Source organism: Melanotaenia boesemani, chromosome 21 (assembly GCF_017639745.1).
Source record: "Melanotaenia boesemani isolate fMelBoe1 chromosome 21, fMelBoe1.pri, whole genome shotgun sequence".
NCBI lineage: Eukaryota > Metazoa > Chordata > Actinopteri > Atheriniformes > Melanotaeniidae > Melanotaenia > Melanotaenia boesemani.
In genome coordinates, this window is record NC_055702.1 from 26,420,340 (window position 1) to 26,440,613 (window position 20,274).

Sequence of the window (20,274 nt, forward strand, 5' to 3'; positions counted from 1 at the left end):
GACTTTCTGACTTTAATGACATACCCATCACATTTTAGATTAGGATCAATTTTTACACCTCAGTGAAGACCAAGGTATGAATAAAAACTAAACTTGTGTCAAAATGAATACTTCTTTATGGGGGTAAAATTTAAGACTTCCATATTTCAGGATACAAACTTAAATATCATTAAAAGTATCAAGGTGATGGTTAAAAGAAGAAAAGGAAGGAACATGTGTGAGCTCCTTTACCTGCTCTGGACACTGTTGCAGGAGTAGCTGTTCGAAGGTGGCTAATCTCAAACACCAGCCTCATGGTGGGGTTCAGTGGGATCCGCTCATTACTGGCCAGAGTCAGCACCTAACAGAAGAAGACATATTTACACCAAACACACACACAGGCTTCATGTCAGGGGGAAAAGATTGGGCTCTCTCTTCTGTTTATAAAATCTAAGCCTGGATTATATCACTTCCGCCTCAGCTCTTTCCACTATAGATATTATTACACACTGAAAATTATTCTTCCACCCACAGAGTACAGAGTTTTCTCCTCTTTTGCATCAGTATGAGTCAAACACACTTCCTGTTCATATCTGAGTGTTTGTTCGGTGATCAACAGTTGAATAAAGCCCTCAAACAAACACACTGACACATTTCTCACACCTTATTGTCATCCATAACTGTGTTGAGTGACTCAATCCACATTGGATCAATGTCTCCATCCAGGACAATCCACTTAGGCCCACCGTGATTAATGTTGGCGAGTTCACGCATGATACTGGAGAACAGACCTGTGGGGAAGAGGAGTTCATATTTGGAATATTTCAGGGACATCATTAAACACTTCGTACTAATGAAACGATTGCTCTGAAGGACTTTGGTAATCACCATCTTTCCATTCTCTCGTCGCTGGATTGATGATCCCGAACAGCTCGTCATTGGTCACAGCCTTTGGGTTGAGGTCCGCCCACACGGGCCGGCGCTTCATGTTCTGATAGGTCCTCTGGAGTGACCTCATCACCTGGCTTTTCCCGGTGCCAGCGTTCCCAATTACAAACACTGAGTGCCGCACCGCCAGCAGCTCCTCCAGCTGCACCACCTAACAGACACACATACACAAATATTTTCAGCTATTTGTGTGCTTTTGATCAGAAACACAAACTTTTTACATCCTCATCCATCATTTTTTACTGCATCTCTGCTCTAACATTCTGGTTTAGAAGATGGTATGGAGGTTTGCATTGGGAGGCAGCACAGAGGCTTATTATTCTATTCACAAACTACAATAAATGACTGCAGAGGACTTCTGGAAGGACGGATATCTGCACCACATTACTCTGCAGCTGTATAATTAAAAAGCCACCCGGCCTGTTTTACAGCAGAATGAAAATATTTTGTATCCGACAGTGTCACTTTAAAGTCACACACTGATTAATGTTGAATGATCCGCATCACTGGAGGTAGAAAGGAGTGATTGAAAGTCATGAAAAAGCAAGTACAGCAACTTATGGTTCTAAGGTTTAATGGCTCAGGACATTTTTTTTTTGTCACAAGTGGAAAACATTTAAGACAGCTGTCAGTCTTCCCAGTAGTCCCAGCAAGTTCAGCCCAATGTCAGACTGTGCAATGATCAGAGAACCTAATAAAGACCCAGGAGCTACATTTCAGACTGTCCAGAGAGATGATGAATACAGACTAGCTGGTGCTACTTTGCAGGTAAATGGCTGAAAATGCCCATAAAAATTGACAATCCATGTGCAGAAACAAAGGAAAAATGACCAACATAATACCAAAAGAATGAATTAAAATAAATTATAAAATAATAAAGTGTACTGAAGCCTGTTTGTCCTTTTTAAAGTGAAAACTTGGTAATAAATTATCACACTGTAAGATTCAGGTAATTTAAAAGCAGCTTTATGTACAAACAGATCATTAATTATGTCAGCTGTGTTATTAACCAGGATGTCAGTGTGTTTTAAACCAGGAAGTCAGTGTGTTATTAACCAGGAAGTCAGTGTGTTTTAAACCAGGAGGTCAGTGGTGTTATTAACCAGGAGGTCAGTGTGTTTTAAACCAGGAAGTCAGTGTGTTTTAAACCAGGAGGTCAGTGGTGTTATTAACCAGGAGGTCAGCGGTGTTATTAACCAGGAGGTCAGTGGTGTTATTAACCAGGAGGTCAGTGTGTTTTAAACCAGGAAGTCAGTGTGTTTTAAACCAGGAGGTCAGTGGTGTTATTAACCAGGAAGTCAGTGGTGTTATTAACCAGGAGGTCAGTATGTTTTAAACCAGGAGGTCAGTGGTGTTATTAACCAGGAGGTCAGTGGTGTTATTAACCAGGAGGTCAGCGGTGTTATTAACCAGGAGGTCAGTGTGTTTTAAACCAGGAAGTCAGTGGTGTTATTAACCAGGAAGTCAGTGGTGTTATTAACCAGGAAGTCAGCATTTTATTAACCAGGTAATCAGCGTGTTATTAACCAGGAAGTCAGCGGTGTTATTGACCAGGAAGTCAGTGTGTTTTAAACCAGGAGGTCAGCTGTGTTATTAACCAGGAAGTAAGTGTGTTTTAAACCAGGAGGTCAGTGGTGTTATTAACCAGGAAGTCAGCATTTTATTAACCAGGTAATCAGCGTGTTTTTAACCAGGAGGTCAGTGTGTTTTAAACCAGGAGGTCAGCAGTGTTATTAACCAGGAAGTCAGTGTGTTATTAACCAGGAGGTTAGTGTGTTTTAAACCAGGAGGTCAGCAGTGTTATTGACCAGGATGTCAGGGCAAAACTTTCATCTTCTAATGAGTATTATAACTAAAATAAAAAATAGTAAATAGTAATTGTTAAAGGCCACATTCAGCAGGTGGATGTGACAGACATTTATGGAGGGAAATTTCTTGTGGTTAAAGGAACAGATCTGTTTAGATAGTTTTAATGTGCTCATGTGTAATCTGCAAACCCTCCATTAGCAATATTGAACCAAGCAATGTAACTGAATGAAACAAGCCATTTCTCCAGAGCAAGGCCAAAACAGGAGTGCAGTCATTTTCCCCTAAAGGGAAATTATAACGCTAGGGACACCATCTGGAACATCTTGCTATTTCTGACAATTTGACAAAAACATTATTTTATTTGTTCTTAGCCAAGAGCAAATCTAAGATATTAGATGTTTGTGAATGCCACAATCTTCGTGAAATGTTCATGAACTGGACTTCAGAACAAATTTGTTTGTAAAAAAAAGTTGCTGAATGAGGCCAAATGGTCCCAAACAGCCAAAAATCTGTCTAAAAAAGAAAGAATCAAGATGTTGCAGTGGCCTCAACCTGATTGAAATCCTGAAACCAGACCAAAACGGTGAGCCAAGATACCTCCACAACCACACTAATAACATCATGCAGAGAGCATCTCCTTTCGATTATTAGAGCTAAATGTGCTTCTACAGGCAGACGAGTAATGAAGTGTTAGTTTTCACACACTGCTTCTGCTTTTTGGCTCAGTTTGTGTCAGATAAATGAGGACACTGAGAAATATGTCACGTCAGTGTTGTTCATTTGAGGTTGTATTTCCATCATTTTAACACCCGTTCAGGACCAGATGTTCCCTTTTCTCTTCTTTTGTCCCTGATGCAGAAAACTTCAAACTAGAAAATTTGAAACAGAAAGACATTTTTTTACATAAACGTAACTACACATGTATAAAAATATCAAAACCGTGTGATAAATATTGATACAAATACATATAAAACATGTTGAGACTGAGACAAACAGGAGAATAAAGAACACAAACTGGGATTATTTAATAAATGCTGAAAATGATTTAATAACTTTAAAACAGGAAGAAGAGAGGCTGGATTTATCTGTTTCTTTATGGGAGTTACGTACGAGGTTTCAGTGATGAGATTTTTTAACTGGATTTTTGATTGTTGATTTTTATATCTCTATTAGTACTCTATCAGTTTTATGATTTTACTATTTTATTGATATGCCCATCTGCTTTCTAATATTTCCTTCCAGTCTCTGATCATTGCACTGATTGTTGTTTTTATGTAATTGTGTGACAGCTGGAAATGAACAGCTCATTTGGGATCAATAAAGCTGTCTGAACTGAGGCTGTTTTGAACAATAATCCAGACTAAAAACAGAGGGAAGGCTCATTTGTCCAATTTGTTTTTGTACTCAATCACTGTTTCCAAGTGCTTTTGTAATATAGTGTGATTTATTCATTTATTTCAGGATTAATCTTCTTCCATTAGCCAGTCAAGTCTGAACATGTAGGATTAAACTTTTCTTGTAGTTTGTTGTTTATGAGGATCCCAAAGAACCGGATGCTCCCTTAGTATTCTGTTAAAAATGTCTTCCATTAATCCAAATATAATTGAACACATGTGAAATGTCTGACTAATTTACTTTGCTTTACCAAGAATTTACTTTTAATGCTTCAAAGTCAAATTCACTCACTTTAAACTGCAACGTTTCCAATGTGTGTGTGTCAGGTGGCACCATGGTGAGAGAAACAACCACCAGGAGAAAGAAAGAAAAAGAAAGAGAGATTTCCTTCCCACTTCCACTCAAACACACAGATGACTCGCCCCGATCGATGCCATCGACCGGGCTCCTCGCGTCTTCTTCCCCCCATCCATTCAGCTGGAACGCAGGCGGCTTCACGCTCTCAAAGGCCCCGCCTGATTACGGCTTTGATCTGGGGAGCCCTGATGCTAGCGCAGGCTAAGGCTAAGCAGAGCAGCCTCTCCCGACTCCCCCTGACTCCCCCCCTCCCATCTTTGTGTCTGAAATCAAAAGGTTGGCCACACACACAGAGACAGTGAAAGTTCAGGCTCTGAGGGTGTATGCTTGTTATTGACCGCACTGCCATTCTCTCTCTTTGTTTATTTCTGCGGCTGTCTCTCACAATGTCAGGGTTAAGTGGTGTGGTGCAGCGCCAGCCTCCACTGATGGAGTGTTATTATGTGGTTCCCATGTCTATTTGACCTGAGGCAGATTGCACTTATTTCCCTCGGTCCCGCGTACTTCTGTCTCTGACACACAATGCCTCCTATTGTGTGTATCTATGTGTAATATAATGACTAGAATTAGGTCATCAGCTTGGGCACCTGAACTCAAGCTACAGCCAACCACTGGCTTTTGGCAATATTTGCCCAATTCATCCAGATGCTGCAGACCTGTTTGACACTAATGTGCATTTCCCAGCAGAGCATTTTGACATGAGGTAAATAGCTTTTGGGGAGAATGAAGACAAATCTCAAATGAAAGAACTGCAACTGTAATATCTGTCAAAATTGTTAAAGATAAAAACCCCCATTTGGGAGCTCTGCTGGTGCTGTACACACAGCATGTAATCATATTTTCCTTCACACATGACTTAGAGTCAAATTTGTTCCCACCAGCTGTAATCCTCAGACTGTACCTTGAGTACAAAGTTGTCCTCGGCCTGTAACTTCAAGTCCAGAATAGACTGCTTCACATGCCTCTCAAAGTCCAGGTCTCTCTTCCTGGGGACATCCAGGGAGGGGAAAAGGTCTCCTATCAGGCCCATGAAGACGGGCATGTCGTCTGTGATTATCTTTGGAATATTAAAGTCTCTCAGAGCTCGCATGAGAACCTGATCCTCGGCCCGGGTGGGGTCTCCTCTTTTCAGAGAGCCAGCAACGACCAGCACTGACTTGATAGCTCTGAGGCCCCAGTCATAGTGATCCTGCAAGGAAAGCCAAGAGAAAAGTGTGAGCAGAGGAAAGTACAATCAACCGCTTCACATACCAGCATTATGCATCTTATAGTTGTTAAGCAGCTCTTCACCTTTCACTTTATTACCAAGATGCTGATGTTTGAAACCTCGATGACTGATTTATTAATGAAATTACAAGAAATCGCTTTGAGATGATATTATGGCTGATTTTACACGGTCACTTCCACTCATATCAAATCACAAACAGCAACTAAAATCCAAACCTGACTAAAGTTGGCCCCTAATTCCCCTCCTCACACCCTACATTCTTCAAATCTAACACAAATTATGTCAAACACCTGTGCTTAAGGTTTTGTTTTTGTCACCATAATTTTAAAGATATTTTAGATTAAAAGTTATTCCAGGGTTCGATCCCTCTGTGTGGCAGCAACCAATAGGTTGGATGTAGTTAAGAAAACTGATCAATCAGAGTTGTTGAATACTCTTCATCAGGTTACTGTTTTATTGTCTGGACAACACTTAATATAGTCAACCACCAGTTAATTTAACTCATAACAGTAACACAAACCTAGAATCCTGGATCAGAATCCACTCTCTCTCTAATTATTTCTCAGCCCTGGAGAAAGTCCAAACACCTCTGAGGTAAATTACGGTTTAAAGGGTTAATAAAACAAAAACCTCAGCCAGCACAAACAAAAGTTTTAACAGTACAACTTACTGACACTATTTTTTATTTTTGTGTTTTAGGGCACATTCACACTGGCACTGTTTGGTCCACTTTAAGCCAAAATGGTCCGCTTCCATAGGTAGTACAATTAGTTTGTAGTAATAACATTTATTTGCACTCAGGTACAGTCCAAAGAAGCAAACTAGTCTTCTTCAGTTCTTCAGTTCACGTGCAGTTGAGCCCTGATGTGGTTCACTTGCAGTGTGAAAGCAAAGGGACCATCAACTGAACCAAAGAGAGGAAGTGACGTAGAATAACATGCTAGAAATCTGGCTGCTTTTCCTGAGGCTCGTACTGTACCGATTCTGGAGAAAACAGTGTTTGGTTTAAAGGTCCCATATTATGCAAAATTCACTTTTTAATGGTTTTGGAACAGTCATACTGGTCCCCCCGCATGTGTAGGAGACCCGTAAGTGTGAAACTCTTTCAGGCGCTCTCTCTCCCCCCTGCTCCACCTCTAGGGAAGTAAGCGCTGAAATGAGCTTGTTTGAAAGCGTGTACGTTATGACGTCATAAGGGACAATAACCACTCCCCACAGAGCGATGGACCCGTCTACCGGCTCTCAAAGCCCGCCCTCTAAAAATCACCTAGCGCCCAGTGTTTTTCCCTCTTCGGCAACCCTCGTTAGCGGACATGGCTAAGCGACAGAAGCACTGTTCTGTTTGTGGCTGCATAAATGAACACGAAAACGTTTTTTTACTTCCATCCACTGAACCCACGAGGACTGAGTGGATTAATTTTATTTTTGGAGGAAATGTACCCGGAAAACTTCCAAAGGTTTTGCATGTCTGTGGCCAGCATTTCAAAGAGGACTGTTTCCACAACATGGGGGCATGGAAAGCAGGCTTCGCCAACCGTTTGAAGCTGAAGCCAGGTTCAATACCAACTGTCCGTGACACAGCTGGAGAGGTAAGAGCTGGCAGTTATTTTATCGTTTCGGCCTTATTAGTCTGATAGCTTGAAAATATATTAACCTGTCAATCACCTCATGACGGGCGATGCGATGGGCGGAGCCAACAGCTGAGCTGCTCCACCAGGGTTCCACCCACCATAAACGGCACATTTCTGAAGCTGCTAAAAAGAGGGAGGTGAAGAGAAGCCGCTGCACTCAAACTGAGGGTTGATTTGTCCATACCATGGCGGAAATATTTCATTTAGATATTAATGAATGGTCTCAGATTGGGAATAAAGTGTATAATATGGGACCTCTAAGCAAAAGCACAAACAGAAACACAAAGACTGTCACAATCATGCTTGCTGTGCTGTTTGTATTTTGGTTTCTGAGTCTTAGGTGGGGCGTAGTAGGTTGCAGGAAGCCCGGAGTGGAGTCTGCTCAGCTCCTATTTTACACACTTGTTCTCCATCTGCCTTCATCACGGATTCCTTTTTAAAAACCTGCAGGAGCAACCAGACCTCACCAGATTTTTCCGCTTAATGTTGTGGTAATTGGGCCTGTTATTGTGCTTTGCTTGTAAAAGTATTTTCTTAGAGTTCATTTCCTTGTGTCTCCAGCTATCTCCAAAATTTTCCCTCTCCTGGCTTCTGACACCTGGATCATCCGTCCAGCTCCCCACAAAGTTCAATAAAACCTTGTCTTTACACGACCTCGGTTGATGAGCGTCTGCTCTGAATGCCTTCATTGTTTACTGGCGGTGAAGGCATAGTCTTTGCTCCTGACTAAAACCTCTCCCTCCCGCTTTTGTTCTTCTTGGTCAGTATTTCAGGGCATTTGGCCTCTTAGTGAGCAGTTGCTTAGTTCTCCTTTTGTGACGGATAGTCTTGTTTTTCTTTTGTGATAAGTCTGAAAGCCCTTTTGGCTTCTCCCTTAGTTATGTTTTGTTAGTTTAGTGGTTTAAAATAATTCTTTTGGTTAAAATTTAGGTATTGGAGCTGCTTCACCTTTTGTTACTATATAGATTACTTGTTCACCTCTTTTGTGGTTATTGTCAGCTTTGTTTTTACTGGCTTGTTTGAGTTAACTTTAGAAAATAGTTCTTATCTTGCTTTCTTGATTTGAGCAGCTTCACTAACCCCAGCACTTGGTTCACCACCTTTGTCCTGGTATTTATCTTCATTCCCACTTGTATCAATAAATTCTGTTATCTCCCGGTTTTACATCTGTCCACAATTCTCATTCTTTTGTTACGTCCATACCCCTGTACTGGGTCGTAACTATGTGTATGTATGTAAATATATATATATATATATATATATATATATATATATATATATATATAAACAATTCAGCACGTTTATTGACTAGAAAAAAATGTAGAAAGTGTAGAAAAGGTATAAGTCTATATTTCAATATAACTTCATTTAAAAGCCATTAGAATAAAGTAGCTATATAACAGTAAAATACGCCTGCAGTCATGGAAAATTTATCCAGAACTGAGGGCTCATAAAATCACTTACCCAAGCTGAGGAGCTGCTCTGTAACATCAATCACCACAGTAATTGATTTTACTGCTTTTTTAAATAATTAAAATGGCATAAAATGTAAAAAAGGACCAGACCAGGAGGAATTAAAGAAAAATTAGGAAAGAAACTCCCTGCAGCTTTTTATTCATATGTGTGTAATACTTCACTGAGATGGCAGTTGCAGAGTTAGCTACTGTGTGTTGCCTCAGAGTCATTCCTACATCAGAACCTCCATTACGCCCAGATAATTGAGTCAGCTGTTAAACTTTAAGGTGGAAATGCATCAGATTTTTTACTCCATCACAACACCGAGGACAGTACCTGTTTGGACAGCAGCTCTTTGCACAGCGTGTAGAGGGTGATGAACTTCCTGGCGAGGATCCGAGCGTTAATAAAGCCTTCAGCCACCAGCATGATTTCACAGATCAGCTCAAAGTCTGGTACCACCATGGCACAAGGTCTGCGGGGGAATGTAAAGGCGGCACGATCAATTATCAACTCAGTCTTTGTTTTAACCTTTATATGAACTATTAAAGCAGAGGCCTTCAATGTGATATAGCCAAGCAAAAGAAAAATCAAACTGAATTTTGATAAGTTCATGTTATTACTCCTGCAAATCACTAAAATATTTTAATGTCTTCTCATGTTAGTTGCAATCCAAAAGTTAATTACCGGGATGAGTTGTGGCCTTGGAGAGGAAAAATCTTTATTTAAAGGCCATATTTACTTATTTGACCGCATCATTTTAATAAGTTCAGACACAGCAGACCTATTTGTGAAATTGTGTAAACAAGGTAAAAGTAAACATAACATAAAAACATCAAAGCAGATCAACCTTTCCCCTAAAACCAAGCGGCACACTCAGGGAGGCTTTGGTCCTCTTTATAAGATACAATAAATTCAGTTTTCACCACTGAAACAAGTTAATAAACACAAAAATAAAAATCAAGATGCCATATAGCATTTATATAATTAGATATTTTTGTTTATTTTATTTAAGCATACATATATATATGCAGTGGAAAAGAGATCCAGTGCAGAGAGTTTGGTGTTGGGACCAACCTGAACAGGGCTTTGAGGTTCTCAGGAAGCTCAGTTCTGCCAGCATAGCCTGGATTCATGGTGATGAAGATGCCCACAGAGGGACAGAGATTCACCTCCTCTCCCATAAAGTTAAACCTCTGCTTCTTATCGCGGATGGCATCTTGGATGCTTTTGACCTGCACATGAATATCACAGAGAATGAACAGTCGTTCTTATCTACACCACTAAAAAACAGAAGTTAAAAAACGAGAAAAGGATTAACTTTTTTCATCCTCCTCAGACATATAAATGTCCTGGTAACAGCTCTGTTGAAGCTGAACTAAAGTAGACATGCTCCTATTGTAAAAGCTAAACTAATGATCATTTGCAGTAAACATGGACTTCTGCAGCAATACACTTTATTTTCTAACTTCACTAAATATAACAGATATTTTTAATTCATTAACTACACCTCTGATTTTGTTTGTGTAGCTGGAAAAATGGTAGGACAAAATCTGGACACTCTAGCCAATAACCTGCAAGTTTCCTTCTTCTCTCTCAGTGAATTTCAGGCAAGTTGTTTAATTTCTGCTCTTTGTGGACTTAAACATTAAACTGTATTAAACTTTTAGGTCATGGTTAGAGGAAAGACATTCATCACAGGCACACACCTTTATCAGTTTTTACTTACTTTAACACTGAAAATACTCAGTGGAACCTGGTCTTCAACCATCTACACTCATCATCAACTTTATCAGGTCCACCATATAGTTCCAGGTTTGTCGGCTGCATCCATGATGAGAATCTCCCGTTCCACCACATCACAAAGCTGCTCTAATGGACTGAGATCTGGTGGCTGTGGAGGCCGTTGGAGTTCAGTGAACTCATCGTCATGTTCTAGAAAGCAGGTGGAGATGATCTGAGCTTTGTGACATGGTGCATTATCCTGCTGGAAGTAGCATCAAAAGATGCTCCACTGTGGTCATAAAGGGATGGACATGGTCAGCAACAATACTCAGGTAGGCTGTGGTGGTTAAACCAGGCCACGTTGGTACTAAGTGGCCCGAGTGGGCCAAGAAAATATCCTCCCCACCAATACACCAGCAGCAGCCTTAATTGTTGATCCAAGGCAGGATGGATCCATGTTTTCATGATGTTTCCAGCAGATTCTGAGCCGAGCATCTGAATGTGGAGCTGAAATGGAGACTCATCAGAACAGCAACGTTTCTCCATCTTCTATTGTCCAGTGTTGGTGAGTGTGTGTGAATTGTAGCCTCAGTTTCCTGTTCTTAGCTGACAGGAGGCACCCGGTGTGTCTTCTGCTGCTGTAGCCCATCTGCTTCAAGGTTGGACGTGTTGTTCAGAGATGCTATTCTGTAGACCTTGCTTGGAACCAGTTCTTATTGGACTTCCTGTTGCCTTTCTATCATCTCCAACCAGTCTGTCCATTCTCCTCTGACCTCTGACAAGACATTCTGGTTCACACAGCTACTGCTCATTGGATATTTTCTCTTCTTCAGATCATTCTCTATAAACCCGAGAGATGGTTGTGTGTGAAAATCCCAGTAGTTCAGCAGTTTCTGGAAAACTTAGACCTACAACCATGCCACATACAAAGTCACTTAAATCCCCTTTCTTCCTCATTCTGATGCTCAGTTTGAACTTCAGCAAGTTGTCTTTACCATGTCTACATGACTAGATATGTTGAGTTGCTGCCATAAATAAATGCAACAGGACCTAATAAAGTGGCCAGTGATATTAGAGTTCCTTTAACATAAGAAACTAGCTGATAATTCTCCACCAGTACGTGAATGTTTTAAATCCCGATAAGGATATCTAACTTCCAGTTGACTTTCTTTGTGTTTTCTTTGGTTGTTTTTGTTTTTTTTTTATATTTCACTTTTCAGCCTGCTAGTGAATGCACCATCAGTACAACAATGACAACTGCTGTTACAGAAAACAACACTGGCCATAAACTGTAAGCATGTCAGCTGCTAAACTGCAACCACAAAGGAAGAGAGAGACATTAAATCTCTGTGTAATGTGTAATGAAGGAATTACAAATATAAAAAAAAGCTCTCTGGTGTTTAAGCCAACCAACAGCCATCATATCCTGCAACTGGACCAGTTCAGTTCAAGAAAAGGTGCATTTCCGTTACCCCTAGAATTGCGCAAAACCTAAATATAAATATAAAAAAATCTAAAAAACTGGTATTGGAAACATGCCTCTCAAATATTACTAAAAGGTTTATATATATATATATATACAGACCCGTCGCCAGACCTTTGTCTTGAGTGGGGCATATCAAATGCATGGGGGGGGCAAAATTATTACTATACATAATCCTTTATCTGCGCAGCACTGATGCAAGTTAAAAATAGCCAACAGCACATCCAGCAAAAACCCACACCAGTCTTCATATTTTAAAGTAAAATATTACGTAAAGAAATATCCAAAAAACCACTTACGTATATCCATATTTTCGAATAAAGCACAAGAAATCTCTTCCTCTCTCACACATCACATTGCGCGGTAACTTGCACGGCAACGTTGACGTAGGCTACGTCATGTAGCTAATAGTCTACGTGCAGCAGTAATAGCTCCCATAAGAGAAAACTACACTTGTTTGTTTATATTTTAAATGTCTTAGTGATGAAGATTGCAACATTAGTGGTTAAAATTATAATAATGATAGTAAAAAATTAGAGATTGTTTTTAGAGATCTGGCCAGGGCCTCCAGCAGGGGGCGGGCACAAGCACTAACTAAGGGGGGCCGGGCCCTCTATGGCCCGCCCATAACGACGGGTCTGTATATATATATATATATATATATATATATGCACTGAAAATGAGTTCCAGTGCAGAGTTTGGTGTAGGGACCAACCTGAACAGCGCTATGAGCAGAGACAAGAAGAGACGGAAATTTTTTTACAAACAAAGACAAAAATATATAACTGCCTCTTTAATAGCAAACAACAGCAAAATGCAGAGTTTTACAAAGAATTCGAAATGTCCACCTCCTCAAAGTGGAGTCTCGTGAGACAACATTTTACGTGAATAATGGCTAATGCGCTAAACACATTTCAGTGGAAACACCCAAAAATCACAATTGCACTTTGTCTACATTTTAGAAATATCACTTGTTTTTATAAAAAACTATAATGGAAATGCAGCTTGTGACATAAAGAAGGATCCACGGCCTACAAGTCTTTCTGCAGTAGATTTCTCAGAGATCAGGCTCAAAGTAAAAAATTATCAGCGTTTAACAGTACATCAATTCAATCAATGAAAAAACAGGCCCAATTAAACTGAAAGTATCCAGTGATTCCCTGATCATTTGTAAAAAAAAGGACTTCATAATCAAACTAATGTAAACAATCCCACATGCTCCAACAAGCTAAATGTCTTAATTAGATGAGGAAAATTTGTATGTCCACGTGTAACTGTGATAAACTAGACTGGTTCTTCGAACTAAGCTGGGAAATATTTGGTTGAAAGTCTAAATAGGAGAAAGATTTACACTATTCATTCAGTTTCTTTTCCATTAACATTTTAAAACTCAGTATACAGAATGTTGTACAGTCTAGATTTTGTTTGTTATTTTTGTTTTTATTATTTCACCACTGTAAAATGGTCTCAGATCGATCTCTGGATCCTGAGTCGATCCAACATTGTTTCATGATCAAACTTTCTGGAAATAAAGGCTCATGAAACATATTGGTCACGCTGGATTGCAGAAAGAAAGTTGTGTGTCACTAAGATAAGCTGTCGGGGTGCAGTTTCTCCTTGAATGTGGAAACTGTTTTCAGCTCAATCAGTCACCTCAGCATCTGGATTCATGGCCTTGTAGGAAGCAGGGTACACAATAGTTCATAAATTTAAACTAACATATATTGTAGGTCCAGGAAACTGTCCTTCAGAAATGTGTGTGTATGTATGCTGTGTGTGCATATCTGTGTGTCACTGCTCAACAAAGTTCATTGAAGGACCATGAATACGACCATGAATACATGTAGGAAGAATTCAAAGGCAACCCTTCAACTGATTGTTGGGAAGTTTCAGATGAATCAAATCATGAACAAACAACAACATTGCTCAATCTTAAAATGCAAAGCAAGCCTTGCCCAAGCCATTAAAACAAAAAAACTCTCACATCTCAGTCATTAGCATCTCATTAATGTGACAATCACAATCAGTTTAGAACAGCCTGTCAAACGGTTCTGCATCGTGCACCTTTTTTTAAAGGGAGTGGGTCTGATAAGTAAAATGAGGATGCTATCAGCCAGGCTTTACTGGATGGATGAACCACCAAGGCTCTGCTTGCCTACATTATGACTAAATGAGTTATCAGAAGTGAACTTTCTGCGCACATCTCGGCCTGAAACTCTCAAGCCCTGCCTGTAAGAGGCTTTATGAATTTAACATGCGAGTGTTAAAAGAGCGTGGCGAGTCGACAGCTGGAAAGAGAAGGAACATCTCTTCATGGATGAGTACTCAGCTACAGATCACTTAGTCATACTAACACAACCGGGAGGGGAGGGGACGATGCAAAAACAAACAAGGCAGCTGCAGCAGCACCAACTTTCCATGAGAAGATCACTGGAGTTTGTTTTTCATGTGATGTGACAGCGCTGCTATCCTACAGAGAGGGAAATAAAATGCCAAAACACTTCAAAAAGTTAAGAAAAGCCGCCGTTTAGAGAGGCTTGATCCGGTGGGCTCTTCCTCCACTCTTTTTTTTACGCCCTTTAAATGTACAGCCTGAAGCAACAAGCGTCAGTAAAAACACAGAGCAGGTTTGTGTTGGCTGGAACAGAAGCAGAACCTCCTCAATTTATCTCCATGTTGTTATGTCTGGCTGCCTTCTGTTCATCTCTGTTTAGTTAATGTAGAACCGATTCGCCACCTGTGTTTTAGGCCCGAGCAGCAGCTGAGCGCGATGCTAGCTGCTCCCACTTGTCGAGGATGGATTATAGGTGTGTGCTCCGAGAGGAGAGACGGCTCTGCGGCGGCTCCGTTGAGACAGGCTGAGTGCTGGAGCTGTCACAGCATGAGTTTGATGCCTCTCTGTTCTCAAGGTCTGCTTCTCCACGTATAAGCCAACATGATTCATTATTCATTCAGCCATGCAACACCTATTCATTCTTCTGGCACTTTAAAATTCTCTAAGTACTGTGGACTTCCACAGCTTATGGAGGAAGACTGCGGGACTTTCATCTCTGCTCACGGGAGAAAAAAAGAAGGGCAAAGAAGTGACGGTTAAGCCTGGCAGTGAATAATGATCCTTCGGGCAAGCTCCATCTCCATTATCTTCTCCATCACCGTGATCATAATCAGCATCCTTATCAGCTGTATACATTTTTCTTTGATGGTATTGTGCACGTATGAAGATAGTGTCATTGGCAATGGCGTGCTGGATTTGAAAACATGTGAAACTTATGAAGCCATGGGGAGGATCTGTTTGATCCAGGATAACAGAATGTGAGATAGCAGAGAAGCCAGCATCAGCTGAAACACACAGAATATGTCTGATTTCTCAAAAGATGCCTGGTATCAAAGTGCTAGCTACTGCTGGGCACCAAGAGAATCCAACACAAGAATTTTCTTCTAAGTTATCATGCAGGAAGTGGAGACGGAGGAGGGAAAGCAACGTAAAAGTTCATCCTGAGAGCTGCAGAAAAATGAACCATCTCAGGTTCTGCTTAAGTCATGATTTAAGTTACTGAAGCACCAACTTTAACCAGCATATAACTGCAAAAATCATACATGGTTTTATCTATTGCCAGACTAACAGGGAAAAAGTGCAGCAGTTTAATGAAACATTTAAACCTAAATAAAATTACAGAATTTAAAGCTTAAAAGTGAATATTTGGACTTAACATCTTTATTCTTCATCACAGTCTTAGCCGTGTCTTTTACTAGTCTTCAGGAATAGTTCTTCAGACTTCTTGAAGGACTTTCTAAAGCTCTTCTTTGGATATTTCTGCCTTTTGTTCTGTTCCCTGTCCAGATGATCCCACACTGCTTCAATAATGTTGAGGTCTGGGTTCTAGTAAGGATTTATTCCTCCATCAGACCTGTTGCCACTGATTTTCAGTCCAGTTCTTGTGTCATGCGGCATACCTCAGTTTTTTCTGCCTGTTTCTAGATGATGCCACTAGGTGGCAGCAATTTTATTTTCAAGATGTGCTAAGATGAGTATTCATGGCAAATGAAAGGTTGTTTATTGGTTGGATCGATGGATGAAAATGAATGATCTCGTAAAGTATTATACATAAATAACTCTATTCAAAGCATTAAAGAAATTACTACCAAGTAATATACAAAACATTTTCACAATTCGGGGGAATTCTTATAATATGAGAGGATATGGAGATTTCACTTTGCCTAAATTTTGAACCACTCCTAAGCGTTTGTGTGTGTCTGTATGTGGAGTGAAAATTTGGAACAGTCTGGATATTCTGTGTCATTTCCAATCAAGAAAAAAGTTGCTGGTTGATAAAAGTAACTTTAAAACAGAATTTGCCAGAGGTATGAATAAATTTGAGCTTGACTGTATATATATGGCTTGTGATATATATCTATCTGTCACCTACTTCCTGCTTCTGTTCCATGCTGACTTGCTGCTTCGCTTTCCACTCTGCCTGCATTTTTCTGCCAATATTCTTATTGTTCAACTCAAGAAACTTATGAGCAACTGCTCCTGCATACTCTTTAATCACTGGGACTTTATTTTGTGGTAGATTTGGTTGGATACTACTATTTTCTAAGACAATCTTGTCAGTGTCATGTCAGCGTGACCTACAAATAGCAGAAGCCTCATCTACAGTTACTCAGGAGCTAAAGCTAACTAGCTGCAAGATGCCTCCCTTCTCTACAGATGACTGTCACAAACTTCTACAGGGGATCCGCATGCTGGAAACAGAGATCCAACAGCTCGAGGTGAATGTGGAAGTGAATGGATTGTGTGGAAATGAAATAACCTTGCCTTTAATAAAAAAACAGCGGACAGGATTGTGCTAACACACAGCTAATTAGCACAATCTTAGCTGGAAAGAAAAAGGAGGACAATGTACAAGGTAATAACTCTTTCAATGATAGTCCTCCCTGGAATGCTCTTGGTGCAAAGCCAAAAAGTAAATCATCTCACAGGGAAATGGGAGGACGGGTAACAAGCAGAGCCCAGTTTGCTGATGTAACCGGGCGGAACGAATGTAACCGGAAGGAGCCGGAAGGAACGGGCGGCGTACTTCCGGGTTGGCGAGCTGCGCACACACCGGCTTTGTGATTGATGGCTGCTATAAAAGACAGCTAGGACACCATGGTAGTAGGTTCGTGTGTGTAGTCGTCCGCATCCGGTTGCGTCGTGCACCCCTGGCTCGGTAGGTAAACGATTTAAGGTTGTTATAGTTTGTGTACAAAACAGCATGCTGAATTGCCAGTATGTTTTTGACCTCACCACCACCCATCAGAGCGGCTAAAAGGAGGGCACCCAGCCGCTCCTGTATCACCCTGCCAGCTTTGTGTTTCGGATGTATGATGCGTGGAGGGTCCAGGCTGCATAGACAACGGCAGTCATGATTTTTCTCAGGACCAGGTGGATCCCTGTTTATTAGAAGATTCAAAAATATCTGTACTGTTTGGTAACAGAAGGAGAAAAGTAGCTCGATCAGAACACAGAGAGCTGCTTTCTAAAAGGTTTCGAAGTAGAGTTAAAATACCCTGTGAGCCACAGCATGCCCCCAAACATAGGGTAAACAATTCTAAACCCATCAATTTAGCTTTATTAAATGTTAGGTCATTAGTAGGGAAAACATTTTTATCAATGGTTTTATAACTTAACACAACCTTAATTTTATGTTTTTAACTGAAACTTGGTTAAACCGAAATAAAAGTGTAGCTTCTCTTATAGAATCAACCCCTCCCAACTTTAGTTTTATCAGTGAGCTCAGACTGAACAGGAGAGAAGGAGGAGTAGCAGTTTTATTTAATGAATCATTTGAGTGTAAGCAGTTATCACTTGGAAGTTTTACTTCTTTTGAATCAGTGGCTCTTCAGTTGAAAGCTTGTAAAATAATATATCTAAATTTCTATAGACCACCAGGGCACTGCACAGAATTTTATGAGTTTAGTGAACTGCTGGCTACAATCTGTTTGGATTTTGACTGTGTAATTATTGTTGGCGATTTTAACATCCATGTAGACAATCCTCAGGACAAAGCGACTAAAGATCTGGCTAACAGTCTGGAGAAATTTGGGCTGACTCAGCATATAACAGAGCCCACACACATTAAAGGACACACTTTAGACTTAGTGATTTCGAAGGGTTTGGATGTTTCCAAGGTAACTGTGTGTGATCTGGGCCTGTCTGATCATTACTGTGTTTTCTTTGAGTGTACAGTTCCTGTTCAAACAAATGTCTCAATAGAGATGATCACAAAACGTTGTATAGTTGAAAACACAAGTGGGGTGTTTTCAGCACCTGCCCTATCAGGGGATTCAGCCAATGAGCTTGTCAGTAGTTTTAATGCTAAATTGTGCAATATTATGGATGTCATTGCTCCTATTAAGGTGAAAGTTGTCTCTGAAAAGAAAAAGTCTCTACGGAGAAATTTCATACTGATAAAGCATGGAAAAAGAGAGTGTCGGAAAGCCGAGCGCAGATGGAGAAAATCAAATCTACAGGTTCATTATGACATGTACAAAGAGAAACTTCACTCTTACTATTTACAACTAAGGAATGCAAGAAAGTCCTACTTCTCTAACATTATTAGCCAAAACTGTCATAATGCTCGGTTCATATTCGCTATTGTTTACAGGATATCAAACCCTCCTGTGTAAGTAGCACCTGACTTTATTTCACCAAGGCCTGCAATGAGTTTGCCAAATTTTTACTGAAAAAATCCAGAATATCAGACAAGCAGTTCGTTCATCAACAGCAGGTTCAACAGACATATTGTGTCCATTGAAAACCAGTTTAAGCACCACGACACAGTTTAATCCCATTAACAGCAAAGATCTGGGCGACATCTATGTCAGTTGAACTCCTCCTCTTGCTGCTTGGACATCCTGCCCACAAGGTTCTTCAAAAATGTCTCAAAGACTCTAGAGCCAGATCTGTTACAGATTGTGAACTTGTCTTTAATTTTAGGAATCTTCCCAGAACTTCTAAAAAACGCTGTAATCAAACCCCTGCTAAAAATGGACAACCTAGACAAGACACAAATGAGCAACTACAGGCCGATCTCAAATCTTCCTTTTCTAAGCAAGATAATAGGAAAAACCGTTTTTTAATCAACTAAATGACCTTTTAACACAAAACAACTGCAAAGATGTCTTCCAGTAAAGGTTTTAGACAGCACTACAGCACTGAGATGCTCTGACCAAAGTCATTAATGTTTGAATTCAGATGATGGTAAAACGTCAGTCTTAGTCTTACTGGACCTCAGTGCTACATTTGATACAGTTGATGGCAATAAATTGCTTAAACGACTGGAAAACTGGGCGGGCCTCTCTGGCACTACGCTACACTGAGAATAGAAAGTACTTTGTGTCAATAGGTAACTTCAGATTTGAGCAGACAAAAATTACATGTAGTGTTCCCCAATTTTCCATCCTGGGGCCTCTTCTGTTTTAACATCTACATGCTCCCACTGGCACACATCATAGAGAAAAACAAAATTAGTTAACATAGCTACGCAGATGACACACAGATATACAGGGGGTGCAGAATTATTAGGCAAGTTGTATTTTTGAGGATTAATTTTATTATAGAACAACTACTATGTTCGCAATGAACACAAAAGACTCATAAATATCAAAGCTGAATATTTTTGGAAGTTGGAGTGGGGCTTTTTTAGTTTTAGTATCTTAGAAGGATATATCTGTGTGTGCAGGGGACTATTACTCTGCATAATTATTAGGCAACTTAACAAAAAACAAATATATACCCATTTCACTTGTTTATTTTCACCAGGGAAACCAATATAACAACTCAAAATTTACAAATATACATTTCTGGCATTCAAAAACAAAACAAAAACAAATCAGTGACCAATTTAACCACCTTTCTTTGCAAGGACACTCAAAAGCCTGCCATCCATAGATTCTGTCAGTGTCTTGATCTGTTCACGATCAACATTGCGTGCAGCAGCAACCACAGCCTCCCAGACACTGTTCAGAGAGGTGTACTGTTTTCCCTCCCTGTAGATCTCACATTTGATGAGGGACCACAGGTTCTCTATGGGGTTAAGATCAGGTGAACAAGGAGGCCATGTCATTATTTTTTCTTCTTTTAGACCTTTTCTGGCCAGCCACGCAGTGGAGTACTTGGATGCGTGTGATGGAGCATTGTCCTGCATGAAAATCATGTTTTTCTTGAACGATGCTGACTTCTTCTTGTACCACTGCTTGAAGAAGGTGTCTTCCAGAAA

At 40.2% G+C, this 20,274-nt stretch overlaps 1 protein-coding gene across 2 annotated transcripts in view; it reads right to left on the bottom strand.

Annotated features, from left to right (window-relative positions):
* LOC121632524 (dynein heavy chain 9, axonemal-like) overlaps nucleotides 1-20,274 on the bottom strand; it is a 198,150-nt gene that overhangs the window by 122,933 nt on the left and 54,943 nt on the right. For both annotated transcript variants that reach the window (XM_041974102.1, XM_041974103.1), the window contains 6 exons: nucleotides 9,880-10,037; nucleotides 9,139-9,277; nucleotides 5,390-5,677; nucleotides 868-1,078; nucleotides 643-770; nucleotides 232-340 (listed from right to left, as the gene is read on the bottom strand). In XM_041974102.1, coding sequence (XP_041830036.1) covers nucleotides 232-340; nucleotides 643-770; nucleotides 868-1,078; nucleotides 5,390-5,677; nucleotides 9,139-9,277; nucleotides 9,880-10,037 — 1,033 coding nt within the window. The remainder of the gene's footprint in view (nucleotides 1-231; nucleotides 341-642; nucleotides 771-867; nucleotides 1,079-5,389; nucleotides 5,678-9,138; nucleotides 9,278-9,879; nucleotides 10,038-20,274) is intronic.